Source organism: Ursus arctos, unplaced genomic scaffold, assembly GCF_023065955.2.
Source record: "Ursus arctos isolate Adak ecotype North America unplaced genomic scaffold, UrsArc2.0 scaffold_12, whole genome shotgun sequence".
Classification (NCBI taxonomy): Eukaryota; Metazoa; Chordata; class Mammalia; order Carnivora; family Ursidae; genus Ursus; species Ursus arctos.
In genome coordinates, this window is record NW_026622786.1 from 11,047,652 (window position 1) to 11,069,729 (window position 22,078).

Genomic DNA, 22,078 nt, shown 5'->3' on the forward strand with positions numbered 1-22,078 from the left:
CTTCTATCGCCTGCTCTCTCTGGTTCCTCTCCAGGCCACTCTCCATCTCCTTTCTATTGTTCATTTGCCCTGTGGGTCTCTCTCTTGACCCTCCTTCTGCTTTACCCACTCCCTTCCTCTCTCGATTGCTTCTTACAATACCATTGACCTTTGAACTGCACAGGTCCGCCTGCATGTGGACTTTTCTCCATAAACACCGTGCAGCACTATGAACATATTTTCTCTTCCCTCTGATTTTCTTAACTACATTCTCTTTTCTCTAGCTCACTTTATTTTAAGAATACCGTTTGTGATACATGTAACATACAAGATGTGTGTTAATCTACTGTTGATGGTATTGGTAAGGGTTCTGGTCAACAGTAGGCTATCAGTAGTTAAGTTCTGGGGGAGTCAAAATTTCGTGTGGATCTTCAACTGCACAAGGGTGGGTGCCCTTAACCCCCACGTTGTTCAAAGGTCAGCTGTGGCTCCATCTTTCTCACTCTGCTTCTTCAGTTTCCCTCGATAATGACATCAGGTTTCCCAAGGGTGGGGCGAATCCCAGCTCACTTAGTTTGTCCTGCAGGTGTTTGACTGGTCTGATACCATCTGTCCAGGACTCATCTATTCATGCCACAAACACCCCCTCAGGCTCCCAGCTGATGGGAAATGAGAAAGGCGTTTTCTCCCTCTGTCCCTGACCTGGGCTCGGCCCCAGGCTGGCCCCTAATTGGAAACAGCAGGTCCAGCACCAGAGCCAGGCCCATCCTGGTGCCAGCATTATTCAGATCCCCCATGGTGCCCTGTGGGGATTAGGCCAAGCCACTTAATTCATGGCCAGTGTGCCCTTCTGATGTGTCTGCCAAAATGTCACTGTCAGCCTGTAGGTGACAGCCATTGCTCACTGCTGAAGAGCCTTCCTGTGATTTGTACTTTCCTGCTCACGCTATTCTTGAGATGTTAAAAGAAGACAGAGACCCTGTGTCTTTTAAAGAGAGTTTCTGGAGGCTGTGGGCCGGTGGGCTAAAGAAACTGTCAGATTTTCACCCCAGAGCTTCCGATGGAAACCCCTGATCTGGTGCACACATAGCAGCACGAATCCTCATAGGTATTCTCTTTTCCATAAAGGGAGTTTCTCATTCATCTCAGAAAAAACCATTTCACCTGCTAACAAGGAAAACAACCATGTCTGCCTAAAAAAACAAACAAACAAAAAAAAACAGAAAAAAAAAATCAAAAAACACTGGTAGTAATTCAACTCCTCTTCTTTGCCTTTTGATTGACTTCGGTTGTGTGAAGTACTCACTGCTGAGAGCATGCGGCCTGGACAACTGAGCCCTGATTGAGTAATTCACACGCAGTTCTGGGAAATAAAGTCAACAATTCACAGACTGAATCCACTTCTGAACGCTCATCCTCCAAGGACCCTTGATATTCGATCTCTTTGCATTTCTGTTCAGTGTTTATTACTTTCTACCCATCCCTCAAACCAAAGTCATAGCTTGGTAATTTCTTGTTTTAGAAAGTGACAAACAGAGCAGGCAGAGAAAACACTGTATATTTTGGACTAAAAATGAAATCATTAGGGTAAGTTTCTATTCTTAGTGACTGGAATTTTACTCTGGTTCTGATTAAGCTCAACAACGATATTATATTCGATGTTTTCCTGTAAATGTATGAGATGGTTTTCTATTGCATGTCCATGAATGGAAATATTAACAGACTCCACTTGGCTCCATCAGCCCCTGGCTTGGTCTTCACACCCAAAAAGCCAACCGGCAGAGAATCACATCCCAGCCCAGAGTGAGTAGTTCCTGTCTTGCCTGTGGCTTTTGTTCATGGTCTCACAATTAAGAGTAAATCGTATCCAGAAAATGTATGAAAGTAAGTGGAATGGCTACATTCCAATGTCTATAAATTACTCAGGAAGAAAACAACTGCAGATTCTAAGCATCCATCTTCTCTGCCTCCATTTCTTTTTTTTTTTAAGATATATTTATCTTATTTTGAGAGGGAGAGAGCAGAGGTAGGGACAGAGGGAGAGAGGGAGAGAGAATCTGGAGCAGACCCTGCGCTCCAGATGGGGAACACAATCTCACAACCCTGAGATCATGACCTGAGGTGAAACCAAGAGTTGGATGCTTAACCGACTGCCCCACCCCTGTGCCTGCCTTTCTGTCAGAATAGCTGGTCTTTCCAGAGTCCATTTCATGGTGGTTAGAGTATTTCGGCGAGGGCAGAGTACGGTCTGTGGGTTCCCTCAAGGTTGTAAACAAGGAGAGTCTCCTGACAGGCAAGTGGAGACGTCTAGGTATTTTATAATTAGAAAATTATAGATGTCAGCACTAGATTTTCAAAAGCAGTTAGGTAAATTCAGAAATTAAAAAAAAATACATGAGAAGTAATGGAATAGCTACATTCCACCTGTCCATTACCCACATCACAGAAGGAGAAATCAATACTCAATACAAAACCCAGAGGATGAAGCTCTCGCTCCTTTGAATGGTCCGATTTGTGAGCAATCTAGAATAGGGTGTGGAGGAGGGCACCACAGAGCAAGAGGCCTGGGCCCTTGTGCATCACACCGTCCACTAAGCAGTGTCACCTTGTGCTTTTCCACCTCATGCGGAGTTGAAGTTTCCTTATCTGTAAAATGGGGATCATACTGATCTCAGAGATTTCTAGTAAGTATTTTAAAAGATAATATATGGAAAGCCCTCAGTAGAGTGTCTGGCACATAATACACAATAAATGTTCCATATTATTAGTGGTGGCAGGCGTATTCACTTCTAACCCACAGTTTATGAGAGTAAAGTACTTAACCTACTTTAATACATTGTATTACATTACATTTAATTTTACACCTAACACAGAGCTAATTCTATCTTTATTAACGCCTCTCAGACAGACTACTGGAGAGGCCTAAGGGGAATCTTTGGGGTATTTCTATGCCACCCCTGCCTTTTCTCCCACCCACCCCCTCCAAGCACAAACTCAAATTTCCAGTGCTGATGTACTCACCCCTGTGGCTGAGGACGAAGTATGCCAGGGAGTTGGCCAAGCCTCCCCCTGGGACAGCTGGCGGGCCCCTTCTCCTGCTGGCACGGAAGGCAGGGAGAGAGCCATACGCGGGCTCACAGGAAACTCCCCACTTACAAGTGGGAGCCAATCACTGCTACGGAATTAGACTAGTCTGAGGAGTACCTCCTTCTGGAGGTTGAAGGGAGGGGTCAGGAAGAGATTTCTGTCCCTTCAGGAGCCTAAACACAAAATCCACTTGTCTTCAGATGTGAGGACATAGAAATCCTTAAAGGTATTGGCAAAAATTGTACACTTATCCTTAATACGATGCATTAGGCATATGGAAGAACCTGCCTCATTTTGGAGGACCAAGGTACATAATTCCTTATTTACCTTTGTGAATGTGTGTGTGTCTGTATATAATGTCCTTGGGACCATCATAGATATTCCTCTTTTGAGGTGATTTTATCAAGGTTGAAACTGAATAATGTTGTTGTCTACATTATTGGCCGTACAAAGATAACAGCAACAACAAAACAACAAAATCTCAGGAGAAAGAAGGGGGGAAAGCAGCTTTCAAAATCGGTGCTGGGAAACGTATAATGGAACAGACAGGAAAGCAGGAATACTGATTTCTAGACCCGGCTCTATTCACCACTCCTTCGGAAGTTATATGGACCTAAACAATTCATTTAACTACTCTGGAGAGAATAAATGACCTCCAGGTGTGGCTCTCTTCTGGTTCCTCTGATTCTATTAAAAGCCTAAGAGGAGATGTTGGGGAACATTGGCCAGACTTCCCTGACTCCAGAAGGTTCTTTAAGCCTTTGGTGGTGGTGGTGGTGGTGGTCATGGTGGCAGTGGTGGTAGTCATGGTGATGGAGGAGGCGGTGGTCATGCTGGCAGTGGTGGTGGTCATGGTGATGGAGGAGGCGGTGGTCATGCTGGCAGTGGTCTTGGTCATGGTGATGGAGGAGGCAGTGGTCATGGTGGTGGTGGTGGCAGAGGGGATTGAGAAGACGCTGCCATGCTCCACGGGTCTGAATAATAGACATGACTGGGACAAATGCTGTGATGGGTTTGAGAAGTGGACAGAGAGAAGTGGGCAATGACGCACTAGGACTTAATGCGCTCAAGTGCACAGGTCCAAGCCTGTAACTGCAGCCCGTGCCTTTCGAGATGATTCCTCTCTCGGGGACGACTCAAGCAAAACAGACATGCTGAGGCAGATAGATACACACTGTTCTACTGGTTGTGACTTTGGGGGGGTTTGTTTGTTGAAAATTTTTGTTTTATTTTTACATTTTTATTTATTTATTTATTTTTACCCTAAAAATAGTTTGAGTCTGTATTTTGGGAATATGGAGATGAGGTCTGAGGAGAGAAGGAAAAGTTGAAGCAGTTAAATAGAAAGCCAGGACTGCACGTGGACGCAGTGTAGGCACAGAGGAGAGCCCTTCTTGCACAGAGCAGACCACAGTCTGGCTCAGGCGGTGTTTCAAAGCAGCTGAAGTTAATGCACAGTTCCACAGGCTGGGAGGTGCCCTGGGGCAGAGGTGAGAGCTGCAGCCAGGCCTAGTGGCTGGGGCCCAGAAGGAGCTGGGGCAGCCAGTCCAAGTGCCCTCCCTCCTGAGGACAAAGGGCAGCACTCTAGACTAGACTAGACTGGACGTCCGCCATGGGGGCTCATGGCGGACGAGTCCCCGGAAGGCCTGAGAGGTGCAGCTCCCTGCACAGACAGAGGCCTGGCGCCAGGAACCCGGCGGATTCACAGAGAAAGGAGCGAAGTACTAACAAATGGTTTTCATTATCATCACACAGCCTCCACCCTCGTTCTGTATGTGTGTGCTCTGGTTTTTTCTCTTTTTTTCATCTTTTCCTGGGTTGTAACTAAACAATGAGGTGATTACCATCCCACTAGATTGCACAATAGAACCAGTGGCTGGGTTGGAGCATAGCTTTCCCCAAATAAATTCTGGACAAGAGAAATGAGGGAGCTGGAAATCAGGAGTTTGCTCTGCACCACACCTGTGTGTGCTTTTTAGCGCACAGGAGGCGGGATGAGGGTCCTCAGAGAGCTAAGACACTTAGTTCCTCAGCACTGCACCTGTCAGCCCACCAGTGGGGCATTCTCCTTCTTCAGTGAAGCTTCCACCACCAGTTATCCAGGAATATAAACTGGGACCACTTGTTATTTCCCAATATAATAGGAAACAAGGATTTACTTTGAATAAACCGGTGCGGCTGTGGGAAAAGAGTTTTCAATTCTGTTCAATATTCATTCATCAAGTGCCTACTCTGGGACAGCCTGTGGTTAGAAAAACTCTGAAGATCTCAAGAAGTCAACAATCAGGATTTGTTCCAAATCCCTTGGATACCTGAGCATTAATTTCACCACGAGGATACCTCCGCGTTGTAGTCTCCTTGTGATTCACTTTCTCTGCAAGGCAGCGATGACCCTAAGCAAAGATGCTATCAACTCTACAGGGCCTGGCAACGTTTTTGTGATGGCCAAAGAGCGCCGTGCTCCCCAAACCATAGTCATAGCTGGGGCAGCTTCCTCCCTCTGACTGCCACGTGGCTGAAGAGAACGGATCATTCCAAAAACAAACGTTTCAGTTCGTTACTCAGCATTTTTGTTGGAAAATGATTGCAGATAATCATCTTGCAGCTGCAGACGGAACGTTCTACACTTGCTCAGACGGGGCCACTGAGCATGTGCCTGGCCAGCCATTCCAACCAAGACTGGGACAAACAGCAGGATCCTTCCTGCCAGAGACAGCCAGGCATGGGACATAAGATGGACACAAGGCATTGCTTTCCGTTCTACACCCAGCCTGCTAGTAACCCACTGCTTGATTCTAGCTGGATGTCTTTAACGATAGTCATTAGAATAGCTGATATTTACGTAGCATCAACTAGGTGCTAGGCACTGGGCTAAATGCTCATTCTATTTAATCCTCTCAATAGCCCAATGTGCAAGATAGAATTATTGTGGTGTTTGAGGGGAGATACTGAGGCACAGAGAGGTTAAGGCACTTGTTAAAGGTCACACAGCTGATAAGGGGTAGGGCTGAAATGCAAGCACCTGCAGGCCTCAGTATGTCAGCAGGCCAGTTTGTCAAGAGAAGCACCCAGACTGCAGAATTAGCGGTGACCCTTTCTTTACAGTCTGTCGTTATATAAAATCACAACTGAGATTCTAAAATAAATTAGTTTGTAGTTCTTCAGATTTTAAATCTAAATTGACCTCTTTAGAAATAGGATGAGCGGCTGGGGTGTGGGTGTGTGCGTGTGCGCACGCGCATGCATGCATGTGTGCACGTGCGTGGTGATCGAGTGGGTGAAACTGCCCTCATCTTTGGAATTTCCAATTACCCACAGTGTTCTGGGTCCCCAGAGACAGATGTGTGCTGTGAGTCTCTTGTTAGCCCTGGACTGAATTGCAGCAGTGCCGAGTTTTTCTTTTGTTCATGATGTCATGGTCAAATAAAACCTAAAAGAAGAAACACTAGAAGATTGGGAATGTTCTGGAATATAATTATATGCAAATCAAGGGACTTTCAAAGGGACAGCAGGTTTTCATCTCCCCTGACCTTTCTCCTAAGATAATGAAAGAGCTAGATGAAACTCCTTCAAGTAAGCTGGAAAATGCCCGTCAAATAGCCCCTCATTATAGTTAACCACTCCAGTGACGCTCCGACGTCCCCCATCAGGGATATACCTTACCGTGTGGTAGGAACCCATTTGGGACTGGGATGGTTAAAGCCGTACACAGGAAGTAGCTAAAACAGCATAAAGCCCCCTGACAAACACACACATGGAAATAAATTCTTCATTTCCAGCTCTTATCTTAGCCTCGGGTTACCTAGGATTTGCATGTGCTGCGTGCCTGGGCAAAGCTGGGCTGAGTTATCTCTTTATGCCTTGAGTCAGATTTTCTGGGTGTGAAGTCAGCAGACAAGCCAGGAAATGTCAGTGCGGAAGAGCAAGGGAGCTGGAGACAAGGTGGCAGCTGTCACTCCAGAGTGGTGTGGTATGGGAAGGCATCCGACCCATCTTTGGGACTCAGTTTCCCCTTGTGATGTGTTTGGTGCTGGCTACCGTGATCCAGGTTTTCATGGATGCAGGGTGGTTGAGTTGCGGCCGTGTTTGCAGAGACTGAGGTCCAGCTGCTCAAACAGAAATGGCCCTGACTCATGGACAAGTGTGTCTCACGGACACGCATGGGTGTCTCACGGACAAGTGAGTGTGTCTCACAAGACAAGTGAGTGTAATTCACGGGCAAATGTGGGTGTCTCACGGACAAGTGAATGTGTCTCATGGACAACTGTGGGTTTCTCATGGATGAGTGTGTCTCATGGACAAGTGTGTCTCACAAACCAGTGTGGATGTCTCACAGACAAGTATGAGTGTCTCACGGACCAGTGAGTGCATCTCACGGACAAGTGTGGGTGTCTCACGGACAAGTATGGGGGTCTCACAGACAAGTGAGTGTGTTTCATGAACAAGTGTGGGTGTGTCATGGGCAAGTGTGTCTCATGGACGAGTGTGTCTCACAAACAAGTGTGGATGTCTCACAGACAATTGCGGGTGTCTCATGGACAAGTGCGGGTATCTCACAAACGAATGAGTGTCTCACAGACAAGTGTGTGTGTCTCATGGGCGAGTGTGTGTCATGGACCAGTGAGGGTGACATTTTACTGGGATCCTTACATTCAAGTCCTATAGCTTGTGCCTTATCCCTCACCAATTGCCTTTTGAAAAGCCCTAGAGCACTGTTAGGCCAGGACTTTTCTCGGTCTGTCTCAGAACTGTAGACCTTTAGCTTGTCTTTATTTCTGAAGCAACATCTGAATTGCATTATAGACTTACGTGCTTTTACGTTGCTTGACCTATTGCTTGGAAAACATACCACACACTGAGAGGAAAAGGCTAGCTCAAGAGGAGCTGAGGACATTTAATCCTATAAAGCAAGTAGAAGGAAGGGCTTCGATCCGAGTTAGCATTCACCAGCAGGGTTTTGTTTTCATTCATGCGTTCCTTCCCAGGTGGTCACCCGAGGTCTGCACCGAGTTAGAAACCTCGCTAGGTGCTGGTATTATCGAAAACAACCTTTGACTCCAACCAACCTGAGAGTCCTTTTCCCCCAATACTTCTGTCTGCTCTTAGTCCCAAGTATGGGAACGGGAGGCAGGGAAAGGCCAAAAGCAGAGCTGAAATAGATCTTTTTCTTGTGGTTTAAGGATCAGCCAGTTGGAACCAAGGAGATGTTTTCTTAGGGTTGCAAAGAAGTTTGAAAAACGATTGGATTGTTTTTGGCACTGAAATGTCGATTATAGATATATCATTAGTCTTACTAAGCCGATGGGCTATAGTACGAGGACTGTTATTTAGCAGTACATTCTTGCAAAAGGGCACTGCCCTCAGCTCTGTAATGGAAGGCTGCGGTGTGTTTAAATGTCTTATCTCCTACCACCACGTTGATGTTCTAATTACCCACGCTTTGAAAGCCTCTCTGCGGTGTTGGCATTGCACAGCTCATGAATTCAGCCAGGTAAATACCATGCTGCTTGTGGCCAGCAACACACACCAAGAGGCCATGCACATTTGTAGCAAATGCTCCTTGATTCTGAAGCTCAAGGTCAGCCAACCTCGGTGGTTTCTTCCTTAAGCTGCCTGACTCTCTGGAGAAATGCTGGGGTTTTGTAATTTACCTCAGAGTCTCCCAAAGAGCCAGAGGACCATTTATCTTTTAGAGAAACGTGGCAGGACACTTTAGAATTGTTAGCATTGAAACTTTCGGTCAAAAAGAATAGCAGTTTTGCTGAGCCTTGATGTCTCCCTAAGCCCTTGGTGCCAGATGCGCCATTTTCCTATTGGACTTGCGAAAACCACTAAATAGTTAAAACACATCAAATCATCTCTAAGTGGCCAAAATTGAATCCCCCCCCCCAAAAAAGAGCTTCTAGTCAGCAAACCTCGCGGTCATGTTCCATTCTAGAAAATTTCTGATTAGGCTAAAAATTAGGAGAACAGACTTACAACATGAAAGACTTCAAATTTCATTTTTGCATACAGGCTCAGAGTAAGAACTACCAGAGAAAAGAGAGAACCAAGGGGGGAATGATCACAGCAGTGAAAATCACAGCAAGAGCACCAACTATTATTATTATTATTATTATACCCTCAACTACACATCCTTAATGCCCAACATCCCCAGTGAGCTTTCCCAGCACAGAACTCTGGCAGGTGGAAGCTAGGAGAAAGGAAGCTGCAGTTCACGCCAGTTGCTTTGGCATCTTTGATGTGCTCAAGCTGCTCTTGGGACTAGCCATTCATTGCTTCCGAGCACGTGCGAGGAATGGTCCAAGAGGTTTTTTTGGTCAAGCATCCCCGAATCTTTGGTATTAAAATTGCCAGCACATAATCCCTGGGCTTAATAATAAGCTACCCATAGCTCCAACCACCAAACAACATTTTAAGTGGCATGCAAGGAGTAAAAAGAAAACCTTTCAATTCATGAACATCAATTATATCTAGACAGTTGGCCGGGCAGAGGGTGGAGAGTCTGGAAGCTGTATTCTTGTTGCCTAAATGTGACCAGGTCTGCACTTTCCGTTTTCTGAGATATATTAATTTCTTGATAATTTCTCTTAATTGCTAGCTCAATCAAAGGCAATGTCAAGCTTCCTGTTCATCCTGTATAGCAATTGTCCTCGGCCCTGGCTTTTTCCTTGGGATCATCTCAAGAGCTTTATAAAATACTAATCCCCAGGCAGCACTCCACAACAGTGAAGCTGGAATCTCTGGAGATGGGACAGCTGTCAGGAGTTTGGAAAGCTCCTCGGGTGATTCCGGGGATCAGCTGGGGTGGAGAGCCACTGCAGTAGAGGATTTGGGGGGAGGAGGGCTGCGAAAAGGGGAAGCTAGGAGGCAGGTGAAATCTTCCACAAAGTTCGAGCATGGAGGACTTCGCAGGATGTTGATTGACAGTTAGCAGGTTGCAATTGCTGCAGCTGATGCCGCTCACTCCCTGATAACTCTCCCGCAGAGGCTTAGTTTCCTCAAACTGTATATTAAGTTGGATTTTCAACAGTTTGCCATTGTCTAAGCTTCTTAACTGAAATTGACCAAAAGGTCGCATTGAGACCTTAAAAAAGTGAAGGGGATACGGAGGCAGGCAACAGCAGAGAGATATTCAAGTAGGCTTAACCTCAGGCTGTCCTCAGAAGGACCTCTAGTTCTAACTGACTCAAGGCTGGTTGGTCCGGGGTTCTGGGGTCATGGTCTAGACATAAGATGGACAATAATATGGAAAATTCCAATCAAGCAGGCCGTCCACAGTAGTAGACTGACTCTGGGTTGACCTTCTTGCTTGACCCTGGATCCCTCACCCCATGGGGAGCTTGCAGACAGAGGAGAGCCAGAGTAGACCCTCTAAAGCAATGATTCTCAAGCTTAGGTGTGCACAGAATCACCTGAGGGATTGCTAAAACACGGGGTCTCACTCAGCATTGCTAGGTCTATGGTGGAGCCTAAGCATTTGCATTTCTAATAAGTTCTGGGTTATTGCTGATACTTCTACGGCCCACACTTTGAGAATCACTGCCTTAAACATGAGACCCTGACAGACTAGGGTTGTCCTGATCTAGAAGAGATACACCAGACTTCAAGAGTATTCCACCAAGTGCTGGAAGTAGGAATAGAACATGGGTCTGCAATGAGCTTGGCTTTATTTTCATGCACTTGTAAAAGGGTGAGAGCCATCTGATTAAGTGATTACCTCATGAGAACAGACAGGGTTTTAAAATAGATAGGCATTTGGGTTGCTTTCCCTCATATCTTTGCATTAGAAATTGGTAGTATTTAAATCAGATTTAATTTTAGAGCCCCAACCTTCACTAGCATAAGACGAAACACAATGACAGCAGCATCTATGAAAATCATTTGGTGTTTCAGTATTATTCTCTCCAGCAGCAAACCATCTATTTGGTCGAAGGCATAGGAGATGCTAGACAGTGTCTCAAATATAGCTCTCAGGCGTCTAGAGTGGCAGGTGATTCTGGTGCACCAAAGTGGCTTGGCCCAGTTTGCATTATAGGGCCAGGGAACTTTTTGTGATAGGTCTAGAGCAAACCCCCAAGAAGACAGTTCTGCCTAGAAGTTGTGGGATTTTTTTATTTGAGGTCGACCTTCTCTCTCCTTATCATCGAAACTGGAGGCCATCCTGGCGTGTAATGGAATATCCAGAATATTTCTAAAGAATTCATTTTTACTTCCCCAGTTGTTCCATAGAGGTAAAGTGGAGGCCTTTTATGTCACACAGGAAATAACAGTCAGTGGGCAGGCCACTGCAGTGAGCTCCGCAAGCTCATAAGCACCTACTACGATAAATAGTATGGGTATAAGACACATCACTGTTCCTTTCCCCAAGCCCCCTTTGAGCTGCGTTGAACCTCTAGCCAATTCTTGACCTCTGGGGGCTCTGTGATGCCTTTCCTTCCTTCCTTTCTTCCCTGGTGAACTTCTATTCATCCTTAAGAACCCTGCTCAGATGTTACATCCTTCATGAACCTATGTCTCCCATTTATCTGGCCAGATAATACTAGTTCCTCCTTCGATTAGGTTTCCATATCGTGTCAAATAGACATCGTACTTATCACACTGCACTTTAAATGCATGTTCATGTGTTTGCCTTTCCTCACTTCTAGATTATTTGCTCTCGGAAATTAAATATTGTGTTATATTCTTCTTTGTGTCCTTAGCACCTAACGTAGTGGCTGGCACAGGGCCTGCAAATTTTACCATTTAATTAATGAAAAGAAATGAATTCTAGTGTTTGGGTGGGAGAAAGCATCCATTAGGGATACAGGCCAGAAAATATGAATTGACCTTGTAGAATCACAGGTGATCAGAACTGGAGACCTTAGCTATCATCATAGCAGTTCCTTGTCCTGTGGAGGAGGAAGCTCAGAGATGCTTAAAGATACTAAGTGATTTACCCAAGAATCAGAGTGAATTGGACCAGGATGCAGCTCTGTGGGTTCCAGTCTAATGGTCAGTCAGTCTTGGCCAAATGCCCAGATGAAGAATTTGTGGACTGGATCCAGACCCTCTTTCCCAGGGGCCCACCTGTTACCCTGGGGACATGCCATCCTTCCTCTCCAGTGCTAACCCCAACCCCCAGAGAGTATGACAGTGTATTTTGCCACAGAATCCAACATTTTTAAAGCGTGTTTAGGTAAATTTCCATCTCTAGACTTGAATCCCAATTGATTATTGGAAGGTTTTTCTGGTGCTTCTGAGGCAAAAAGGGTATTTTGAGTGGAGCGGGTGAGGAAGAAGAATGGAAACACCCCAGTCCTTAATTTCATAGTTTCTAACAGCAGGAAAACCACCCAGATGCTCTTTCTACCTCCCTGTCCTCTACCTCCTCTGTGTGATTAGGGACTTGGTGGCTTCATTGACGTTTGCTTCTGTAGTACAAGATGAGAGGGCATTGAAGGAAGAAAAGTGGTGGGGGTCCATACTGGAAAAAATACTTGATGTGGAAAGGGGTTTTTAGAATTGGAAAGAAAATATAAACAGGAAGGATCAGATGTCATTCTAGAATTTTTTGGGGGGGGGCAGGGGATTCAATCTTTCACAAGTTCTACAATAGACATAATAGTTCATTCATTCATTCATTCATTAAAAATGTCATGTCATTCTTTTGCTTAGAGCCCTCCACTCCCTTCCTGTTTCCCTTAGGATAAAACCGTAGCTCCAGCTATGTCCTTGTAGACCTGGTTCCCTCTACCTCTCCATTTCATTTCTCTACATTTTCAGCAACTTTGACTTGTTTCTACCTCAGGGCCTTTGCACTGGCTGTTCCTTTTGCCTGGAAAGTTCTCTCCCTCATTCCTTTTCATCCTTCAGATCTCAACCTGAAGACCACTTCCTCCAAGAACTCTTCACTGAGCAATGTGTCTACAGGATCCCCTCGCTACACCCCGCAGTCACCCTGTATCATCATACCTTGTTTATTTCCTTCATGACATGTAAAGAGTCAGAAAATCTGTTGTTTATTTATGTAAGACTGTACGCTCCATAAGAGAAGAGACCCTGTCTGTCTTATTCACTGCTGGGTCCCCAGCACCCAGATCAGCGCTTAACAAATAGCAGGTGCTCAGGAAAGATTGTTGAATGAATGAAGGAAGTACTTACATATACAAGGTTTATAGAAGGGGGAGGAGAATAGAAAACTTCCATTGCTTCTAGGAACTACAACCTAAACTTGAATAGTTTTTTTTTTCTTATTGTACCATATATATAAATATATGAAAGTCATATAAAATGTGACTTTTGGTATGGTTCTCTAAGAGTCACAACCCAATTCTATAAGAGTTTTTTGTTATCTATCAAGTGGTCAGGTTGTCATATTTGCCACCAAAACTCATCAGGATTTTTATCAAAGTACCAACTTGTTCTCAATTGTCAGGACTTTTTCTTCTGTATAATTTATCTTAAGTTAGGCTGGTCCCAAGTTGGGTTTACTACATCTGCATGTGTGTAATGTACAGAATAATTTCCATTTTGGTGCTGGGTTAGGGGTCTGCTGGAGCAGGACTCTGGGGTGGGACTGGAAGCCCTCACTGGGACCCATGGACTGCATCCAGGCAGAAACCAAGTGCTTTGGCACAAGAATGGGAGGCAGGTGCCACCGTAGGTCCGTGCAAGATCAGCCCCTGGCAATTTCGGTAGCTAGACTCTAGGTCCTTTCCAGGTGCTGATTCCCAGAACTCAGGGAATGGGGTTTGTCCTATTGGCACATCCGTCCTCTCCTGCCTGCAGTACAGCTATCCACCTGCTAGAGAATATGGTGAAGCACCCATTTAATGCCAGCTGTCTCATCCTACAGAGTCCTGGCCCGTGGTCGTGCAGTCCAGGGGGCTGGATGGCATGCTGCACCCAAGCTCAGCTCAGCGTCCGGGCCCAATAACGGCTTTTCCAAGGGAGCAGCTTTCTGTCCTGGCCACACCGAGGTAAGCAATTGAGGGGCTTCTGCCTCACCAAGGGTCCTGGCTCTGGAGCCTCCGGGACAGCTGGAAATGAGCCCCAGGCCAAAGTAGGGGAGTCACATCACCTGCTAACCAGCAGGGGTCTGGGATGGGTCCTAGTGACCCAGCACATGTGGTCCTCCCTAGTCCGACTGGAAAAGAATTCCCCCATGCTTTCAGCTGGCCCCGCAGCTTCCAGGGACATGTAGAGTCTGAGCTGCCCCCCTCTGAAGTAGCAGAACACAGGGCCTCAAATAGACAGAGAGCATCAGTCAGACCCTCCACACAGCTCCTGGTCTGAGCAGGCAACCTCGTGAGACGAAGCATCCTCGATCACTCTTATGCCCTGGGCCATGGAGCAGAGGGTGGGGAGAAGTCCAGATCTGGGGACAGAGGCCAGCACTGAGTTCCACTGCCTCCGGGTATGTGCCCACATCGGGGTACTCACTCTTACCGCCTCTCTGTTTCCTCCTCTGTACAACGGGAATAATAAGGCCTCCTCCCAGGTTTGTTGTGATGGTTAGTGAGGTACTTATGCCCAATAAACCATAACGATGGTAATTACGATCTCCCATCATTCATTTTAAGATGTGTGTCTAAGACTTCAGACCTGTAGATCCCATTCCCAGTAAAGCCGCAGGTGCCTCTAGAGCTTTCTGGCTGCATATTTCTATCATGGGCACGTGAAGTGCTTTTGGACCAAATCTACCTGATGCCCAGAATGATAAACCAAATATGAAAATAATCGAATATCCAGGTATTCCCCAGTGTCCAGATTTGTGGCACGAGGAAGGTAAACCTTACGGTCTGTTGAATGGAATTCTCATTTTGATGTTGGTGACTGAGTGTAGCCGTGGGTTCCAACGTGTGCGGCCTCAGGGCTCTCTCCTCGGGAAGGTGCTGAGGCTGAGCGAGGCCCAGCGCCCACACGCGGAGCCTGCCACTCACTAGCCGCAGAGCCCTAGGTCACTCAGACTCGCCAACACCCATGTCTCTCCTCTGTCAAGTTCAAGGATTGGACTAGATCACTAGTTCTTAAAATGCAGTCCCCGGCCCAGCAGCATCAGTATCACCTGGGAGCTTGTCGGAAACAGATTCTTGGACCCCACCCTACACCTACTGAGTCAGAAACTCTGGGAGTGGGGCCCAGGAATCTGCAGTTTAGCAGACCCTCCAGGTGATTCTTGATGCCCAGAACCTCTGAACTCGATCATCTCTGATGTCCCTTCCAGTCCAAGCTCCCCATCCCCCCACCCTGCCCCACCACCTCTCCCCCACCCTCCCCCAGGAGATGCCAGCAGAGGCACTCACTGGTTTCTATCCTGGCGATGCTGTTCTCTGTTTTGGCCTCAGGGGTAGCTCCCTGGGGAGTTGAGAAGCCACAGAATGCCTCTCACACTCCACACAGGCCCTGACAACCGGGGGTGTCCCAGGCTTTACAACTGAAGACAGCAGTGTGTTTACATTTAGAACAAGGCCAAGTGTACGTCGAAAATGACCCCCGACACACTCCCATAATGTGGCAAGTAGAATAGAGGAGGAGGAAGAGGAGGCTGGATTTCCTCAGCCACAGGAACTTGGCCTCACAAACACTAATGACCTCGGTTCCCTGATCCGATCTCTGGCCCCAGAATCACTAACAGCTCTAGGCAGCCCTGGCCCGAGGCAGGAATCATCACACTCCCTGGACAGTGAACCTCCACGGGCACGGCCTCCAGGCGCTATCAGCCCTCCGAGCCACAAGGATGCAGGCCAGTTGCTCAGCTCCGTCCAGCAGCTTCGTCATCTCACCAGGTGCAGCCCGAGTCTGTGTGATGATCACTCACCTGGTGCAGGAAATGTCTGTTATCATTGGAGCATAGGAACCACTGGAAATCCACAGAATGTACCACTGGTCCAAGACAGGGCACAAAAGTTGGGGAGTCCTGGATAAAAGGCACCCCCCCAACACACACACACATACACACTCTCTTAATCACTTATTCTCCACTCAGGCTAGGAGCGGGACGAATACAGAACATTGAGCCGTGACACAGAACATGTTCCCACATGCGAGCCCCTAACGGCGTCATCCCCAGCTGATCGTCCAGCTTACAGGGCTCTGCTTAGTGGAGCCTCGGCGAGGACTGTCATGTCTTTGGGAGAAAGGCTTCAAAGGTTGTTCTTAAGAATAAATAAATAAAACTCACTCCCTGGTTCACATCAACCAAGGAGAGAATGTTCCTTTAATTGTGCTTTGTTCATTATATCACTAGAACAGAAATCACACTTGTTTTTCTTTTCTTTATTTCTCCATTGATGACTTTTAAAAAGGAAGACTTATTTAATTCAAAAAGAAATAGCTGAGGGGGATTAAAGAGTATACTTATGATGAGCCCTGAGCAATGTATAGAATTGTTGAATCACTGTATTATACACCTGAAACTCATATAACACTGTGAACTTTACTGGAACTAAAATAAGAAACTTAATGAAAATGAATAAATAAAATTAAAAATATTTGATATTGTCACTGCATTATGAGAAAATGTCAGACATGGCAATATTCTCACTTTAAAAAAAGCTAGGAAGTATATTTTAAATATAAAAAATAAAGTTTTAAAAAAGATTATGGGGCGCGTGCTATTATGGGTGAGGCAATTAAAAAAAAACTTTTATGAGAGATATATTTGCAACATTTTCAAAAATCTTAATGAAACTATCTGTCCCTGATGCAAATCTCCACTGTAATTAAACGCCTTCCGCTACCATGCGTTATTCTGACAGTGAATCGAGAAGTCACATTTGACGTGAAGAACTCTGTGAAGTCAATCCAGCAGAGCCTGCAGAGTGCTCCGCAGAGCAGCAACCCATACGGCTGCTTAAACTCGAAGCATGTCCAAGCCGGAAGATTCCTTAAGAATCGGCAGTCACATGGGGAAGTGAAGGAGCAGTGGAGGTGGTACTTAAGTTGGGTGCTTAAAGATAACGGGAAGGACTCCAACCAACAGAGGTGGGGAGCAGAAAAGGCACAGGGAGGGTGAGGGGGAGCATTCCTGCATAGAAGACTCAGAACCAAGGGCAATGGTGGGGAAGCACAGAGCAGTCACTGCCGTTCGCCTGGAATGCAAGCCATGGGAGGAGAGAAGAAGGAGGGCATGATCTGCCAGGTTCCTGGCTCCCCAGAAAACCACCCACCCCTGGACCCTCAGGGCAGGGTGAGGTGATCAGAGCGGTGCTAGGGAGAGTAGGCACTGGAAGAAAAGAGATGGGGGTCCAGAGCATCCATTGGGAGACTGTTCTGTGACCTGAACTAGGAACAGGAGGTGAGAATAGAAGGTACGATTTCAAGAGTTGCTACCGGAACAGAACGCAAAGGGCTGGGGGGAGGGCCAGAGGAAGCAGCAGAGGCCGGCTATGAGCAGAGGTTTGGAGCTGGGGAAAAAGGGGATGGTGGTTCCAGTGTCAGAATGAAGGAAAAGCTTGGAGAAACCCATTTAGGAGGGTGGAATGCGGGGAGATGTTCACAAGAGATAGCAGCTGGGGGAACACCGTCCTAAACCATCGAGCGGCCCGCAATGGGGCTGCTGCCGTGGAGTACAGGGAGGGCGGGGAGTGAGCATCCTAATGAGGAGTGGGGGTGTGAAGATTTTTGCTTGGGATGCCTTGCATTTAAAATGTCAGTATCCCTGGAGACTTGCTGGAGGTTCAGAACTGGCTTTCAAAAGAGCAGTTGGGCTGTAGATCCCCGTATGGGCATCAATCCCACAGAAGCCTCGGCGGACTCCTTGGAGCTTACCGAAGGGGAGACTGGAGGAGGACGTGGACATCTCTGGTCATGGGAAATAGGGAGCAGTATGTCCCTTATTACCATCAAAACTCTCAATTTTAGTGGTTTTCTTTTTCCATTTCCCCACCCAAATTCTAAGTGTTACGAATTTGGATAGAAACGGATGAATTCCGGTTTCGTTTCTTCTCCCTTCTTCTATCTGATGAGAGATACCATGTATTGAGAAGAAAGAAAAGGAGCAAACCAAGGGGCTTGACTTAGCTGCCAACCAACCGTAGCGACCCACTGTAGCAGTTGGCTGGACAATTACCTGCCAAACTGTTAGCCAGCAGAACCAGCTGTGGTCAAAACCCCGATGTGCCACGACCTCCTCTGCGTGGCCAGCTGGAGGACTGGAGTAAACACCAGTGTTTTTCAAAGTAACCCAAGAGAAAAGAATTTGGTGGTTTTATTCTTGGTATCTTACCAAAGACCTGCCTATTTCCAGCTGGAAAAAAAAAAAAAAGCACAGTATTGAAGAGAAGAATGCATCACTTGGAAACAGATTAGGAATGCAGCATGCAGCCATCTCCCCAAAATCCAAAAGAAAGCATGGGCCACAGCGAAAAGAAGGCAGACAGTGAGCTTCTCGGGCCATCCCCGTTCACTGCTTCATTCATTCTCCTTATATTTTTTGAGGACCGACTGTATGCCAGCACTGCACATGGCCCCAGAAATACACAACTTCCAATGGCACAGCTTCTAAAGTGCTCTCAGGAGATAGACATGTACTTGATCATCCACCGCACTAGGAAAAGTGATGGGGTTATGCACAAGCCGCCATGGAGGACAAGAGAGGTGCACACTGAGGATGGAGTGACTAGGGCAGGTGGACCTTGCAGCCAGTGGGGAGATAGGCTCAAATCATTGGGCTTGAAAAGAAGCCCAATCGAGGTAATGAGTGTGCTAGGAAAAGGCGTAAAAGGAGTAAGCTCAGTGAACAAGCAGCAGTGTGACCGAAGAAGACAAAGTCCTTGACCACAGGACATTGGAATGACTCAGAATCAAGTAGATGTGGGGGTACCTTTCAATCCTAGCAACAGCCCTGTGAAACAGTGGTGACTGCCCGCTTTTTACCAATGAGGAAATTAAGGCTCAGAAAGATTACGTGACTTCCCTCTGCTAGCAAGTAGCCGTGCTGGGAATCCAAACAAGGTTTTCTAACCCCAGATCCAGTACAGAATGACCTGTGGGAATGGGGAGGAGGAAAAGGGAAGGGATGGAATAGGAAGTTGGATCACCCTTTCTAGGGGATGCCCCTAACCCTACCAAGATTTAGGGAAGCTTCACAGGGAAGGTGACATTTGATATCCATCCACAGGTGTGACTTGGCCCTCCATAGTTAGCTGCCCTGGAGGGTGGTCACTGGTGGGCAATTCTGGTGCAGTGTGGAGCTCTTTCTGGCCCATACTCTAAAAGGGCTTGCACTGCCTCTTGGGCACAGATGGATTTCTGCCATTTGGTCTATTCTCATATAGGAGTAAATAATAAAAAGAAAAGGCATGTTTAAGAATGAAAGACAAAGGTAGGGGCGCCAGCGGTTAAGCGTCTGCCTTCGGCTCAGGGCATGATCCCGGCGTTACGGGATCGAGCCCCACGTCAGGCTCCTCCACTATGAGCCTGCTTCCTCTCCCACTCCCCCTGCTTGTTTTCCCTCTCTCGCTGGCTGTCTCTATCTCTGTCAAATAAATAAATAAAATCTTTAAAAAAAAAAAAAAGAATGAAAGACAAGGGGATGCCTGGGTGGCTCAGTCAGTTAAGTGTCTGCCTTCAGCTCAGGTCATGATCCCAGGTCCTGGGATCGAGCCCCACATCAGGATACTTGCTCAGCGGGGATTCTGCTGCTCCCTCTGCCCCTCCCCCTCCCCCTGCTTGTGCTCTCTCTCTCTCTTCCTCTCTTGCTCTCTCAAATGAATAAATAAAATCTTAAAAAAAAAAAGAATGAAAGACAAAGTGAGGGGGAAGGAAGGAAGGGTAGACTGGCTTCGAAAGGGGTCAGCTTTGGGTTCTGTTCCTAGTCTAGGTTGTGCTGATGACTTTAAGCCTGTTGGTTAATTTTCCGTGGATCGCTTTCCTTGTATATGAAAGAAAATGATAAATCCTAACCTAAGTCACAGACTAATGAGAAATTAGAAATGAATGCACTTGAAAAGTTTTAAAATGTCCCACAACAAGGAGCTATTATCAGCATCGATATTTCTTCTTTTTTTTTTTTAAGATTTTATTTATTTATTTAACAGAGACAGAGACAGCCAGCGAGAGAGGGAACACAAGCAGGGGGAGTGGGAAAGGAAGAAGCAGGCTCACAGTGGAGGAGCCTGATGTGGGGCTCGATCCCATAACGCCGGGATCACGCCCTGAGCCGAAGGCAGACGCTAACCGCTGTGCCACCCAGGCGCCCCAGCATCGATATTTCTAAGTGCTGGCTGGTGGCTGAACAGGGTGGCAATATTGGTCCCAGAGCTATATACTTTTTCGCCGAACATGATGCTTTGTGCATTTGTAACAAGGGTTCCAGGTCACCAGATCTCCGAGCTGACCCAGGGCTGCTGTCTGAAGACGGTATATTCAGGGCTGAGGCTTCAAGACAAGTCCCCACAATCCTTCCCACTGCCTTCCCAGGGAAGTCAAGCCGTTGGGCACAACATAGTGCTAAGGACAGGTGTCAGAGCCATACTGCCCGCCACAGCTGCCGCAAGCTGGCAGGCACAGCCCTCAAGGGACCCTGTATGCGGTGCTGCCAAGTTCGCATGGTGCCACAAGGCAGAATTTCAGGTTCTCTGTCCTTCCCTGAAAAAGCCCGCCCCCTTGATGACGTGACCATACCTCCAGGTCATCTGAGCCAGCCCTGTTTGTCCTATGTCATTGTGGCCAGCAGCCCCTTTCACTTTCACCAGCCTCTCGGTTTGCATGGTGAATTCCAGGGTCACCTTGCCTTTAGACTCCCGGGTGAAACAAACCTCCTTGTGATCCCCTTGGGAGGTCAAGATCCAGACGCTGCCTTGGTACAGAACTCAGCGCCCCGTGGGCTAATCTCCGTTTCTGTTTCCTTCCAGGTGCATAGCGTAATGTCCATGTTGTTCCATACTCTGATCACAGCTCTTTTGATCGGCATCCAGGCAGAACCCCATCCCGAGAGCCATGTCCCAGCAGGACACGCCATCCCCCAAGCCCACTGGACTAAGCTTCAGCATTCCCTTGACACAGCCCTCCGCAGAGCCCGCAGCGCCCCGGCGGGGGCGATAGCTGCCAGGGTGGCAGGGCAGACCCGCAACATCACTGTGGACCCCAAACTCTTTAAAAAGCGGCGACTGCGCTCACCCCGCGTGCTGTTCAGCACGCACCCCCCACCTGTGGCTACAGATACTCAGGATCTGGACTTGGAGGCCGGCAGTGCCTCGGTCAACAGGACTCACAGGAGCAAGCGGTCGTCATCCCACCCTGTCTTCCACCGGGGGGAGTTCTCGGTGTGCGACAGCGTCAGCGTGTGGGTGGGGGACAAGACCACCGCCACGGACATCAAGGGCAAGGAGGTGATGGTGCTGGGAGAGGTGAACATTAACAACAGTGTGTTCAAACAGTACTTTTTTGAGACCAAGTGCCGGGACCCCACTCCCGTGGACAGCGGGTGCAGGGGCATTGACTCGAAGCACTGGAACTCATACTGTACCACGACCCATACCTTCGTCAAGGCGCTGACCATGGACGGCAAGCAGGCTGCCTGGCGGTTTATCCGGATCGACACAGCCTGTGTGTGCGTGCTCAGCAGGAAGGCTGGGAGAAGAGCCTGACCTGCAGGACGGCCCCCACCCTCCCCGAGCTCCCCCTCCACACCCTCCTGGGCCTCTCCCTACCTCAACCTGTAAATTATTTTAAATTATAAGGACTGCATGGTAATTTATAGTTTATACAGTTTTAAAAAATCATTATTTATTAAATTTTTGGAAGCATCCCGTGTGCCGGCACTCCAGTCATTTTCCCCAGGGTGACCATCTGCAAGTCTTGCAGGGTGAATTACCCACAGCGTCCCCTGGCTGTCACCCTCACCCTACCCCAGCTGGCTCTGCAAACATCAGGGAAGGCTGACTGGGTTCACAGATTCACCTAAGCTGGACCTGATTAGAAAGGGGAGTCTGCTGGATTGCAAATTTGCTCTGCATTCCAGAGCCAAAGCTACCTAATCCTTGGATTACCTGGCCCACCACCCCAAAGCATGGGCCTCAGGGAA

The 22,078-nt window shown here is 47.4% G+C and overlaps 1 protein-coding gene across 1 annotated transcript in view; it reads left to right on the plus strand.

Annotated features, from left to right (window-relative positions):
* The window catches only part of NGF (nerve growth factor), a 51,558-nt gene extending 29,764 nt beyond the window's left edge, over positions 1-21,794 (plus strand). Inside the window, exons 2-3 of the mRNA XM_044378632.3 lie at positions 13,904-14,027; positions 20,907-21,794. Of these exons, the coding sequence (XP_044234567.1) occupies positions 20,919-21,641 (723 nt within the window). The 5' untranslated portion in view covers positions 13,904-14,027; positions 20,907-20,918 and the 3' untranslated portion in view covers positions 21,642-21,794. The remainder of the gene's footprint in view (positions 1-13,903; positions 14,028-20,906) is intronic.
* The last annotated feature ends 284 nt before the right edge of the window (positions 21,795-22,078 follow it).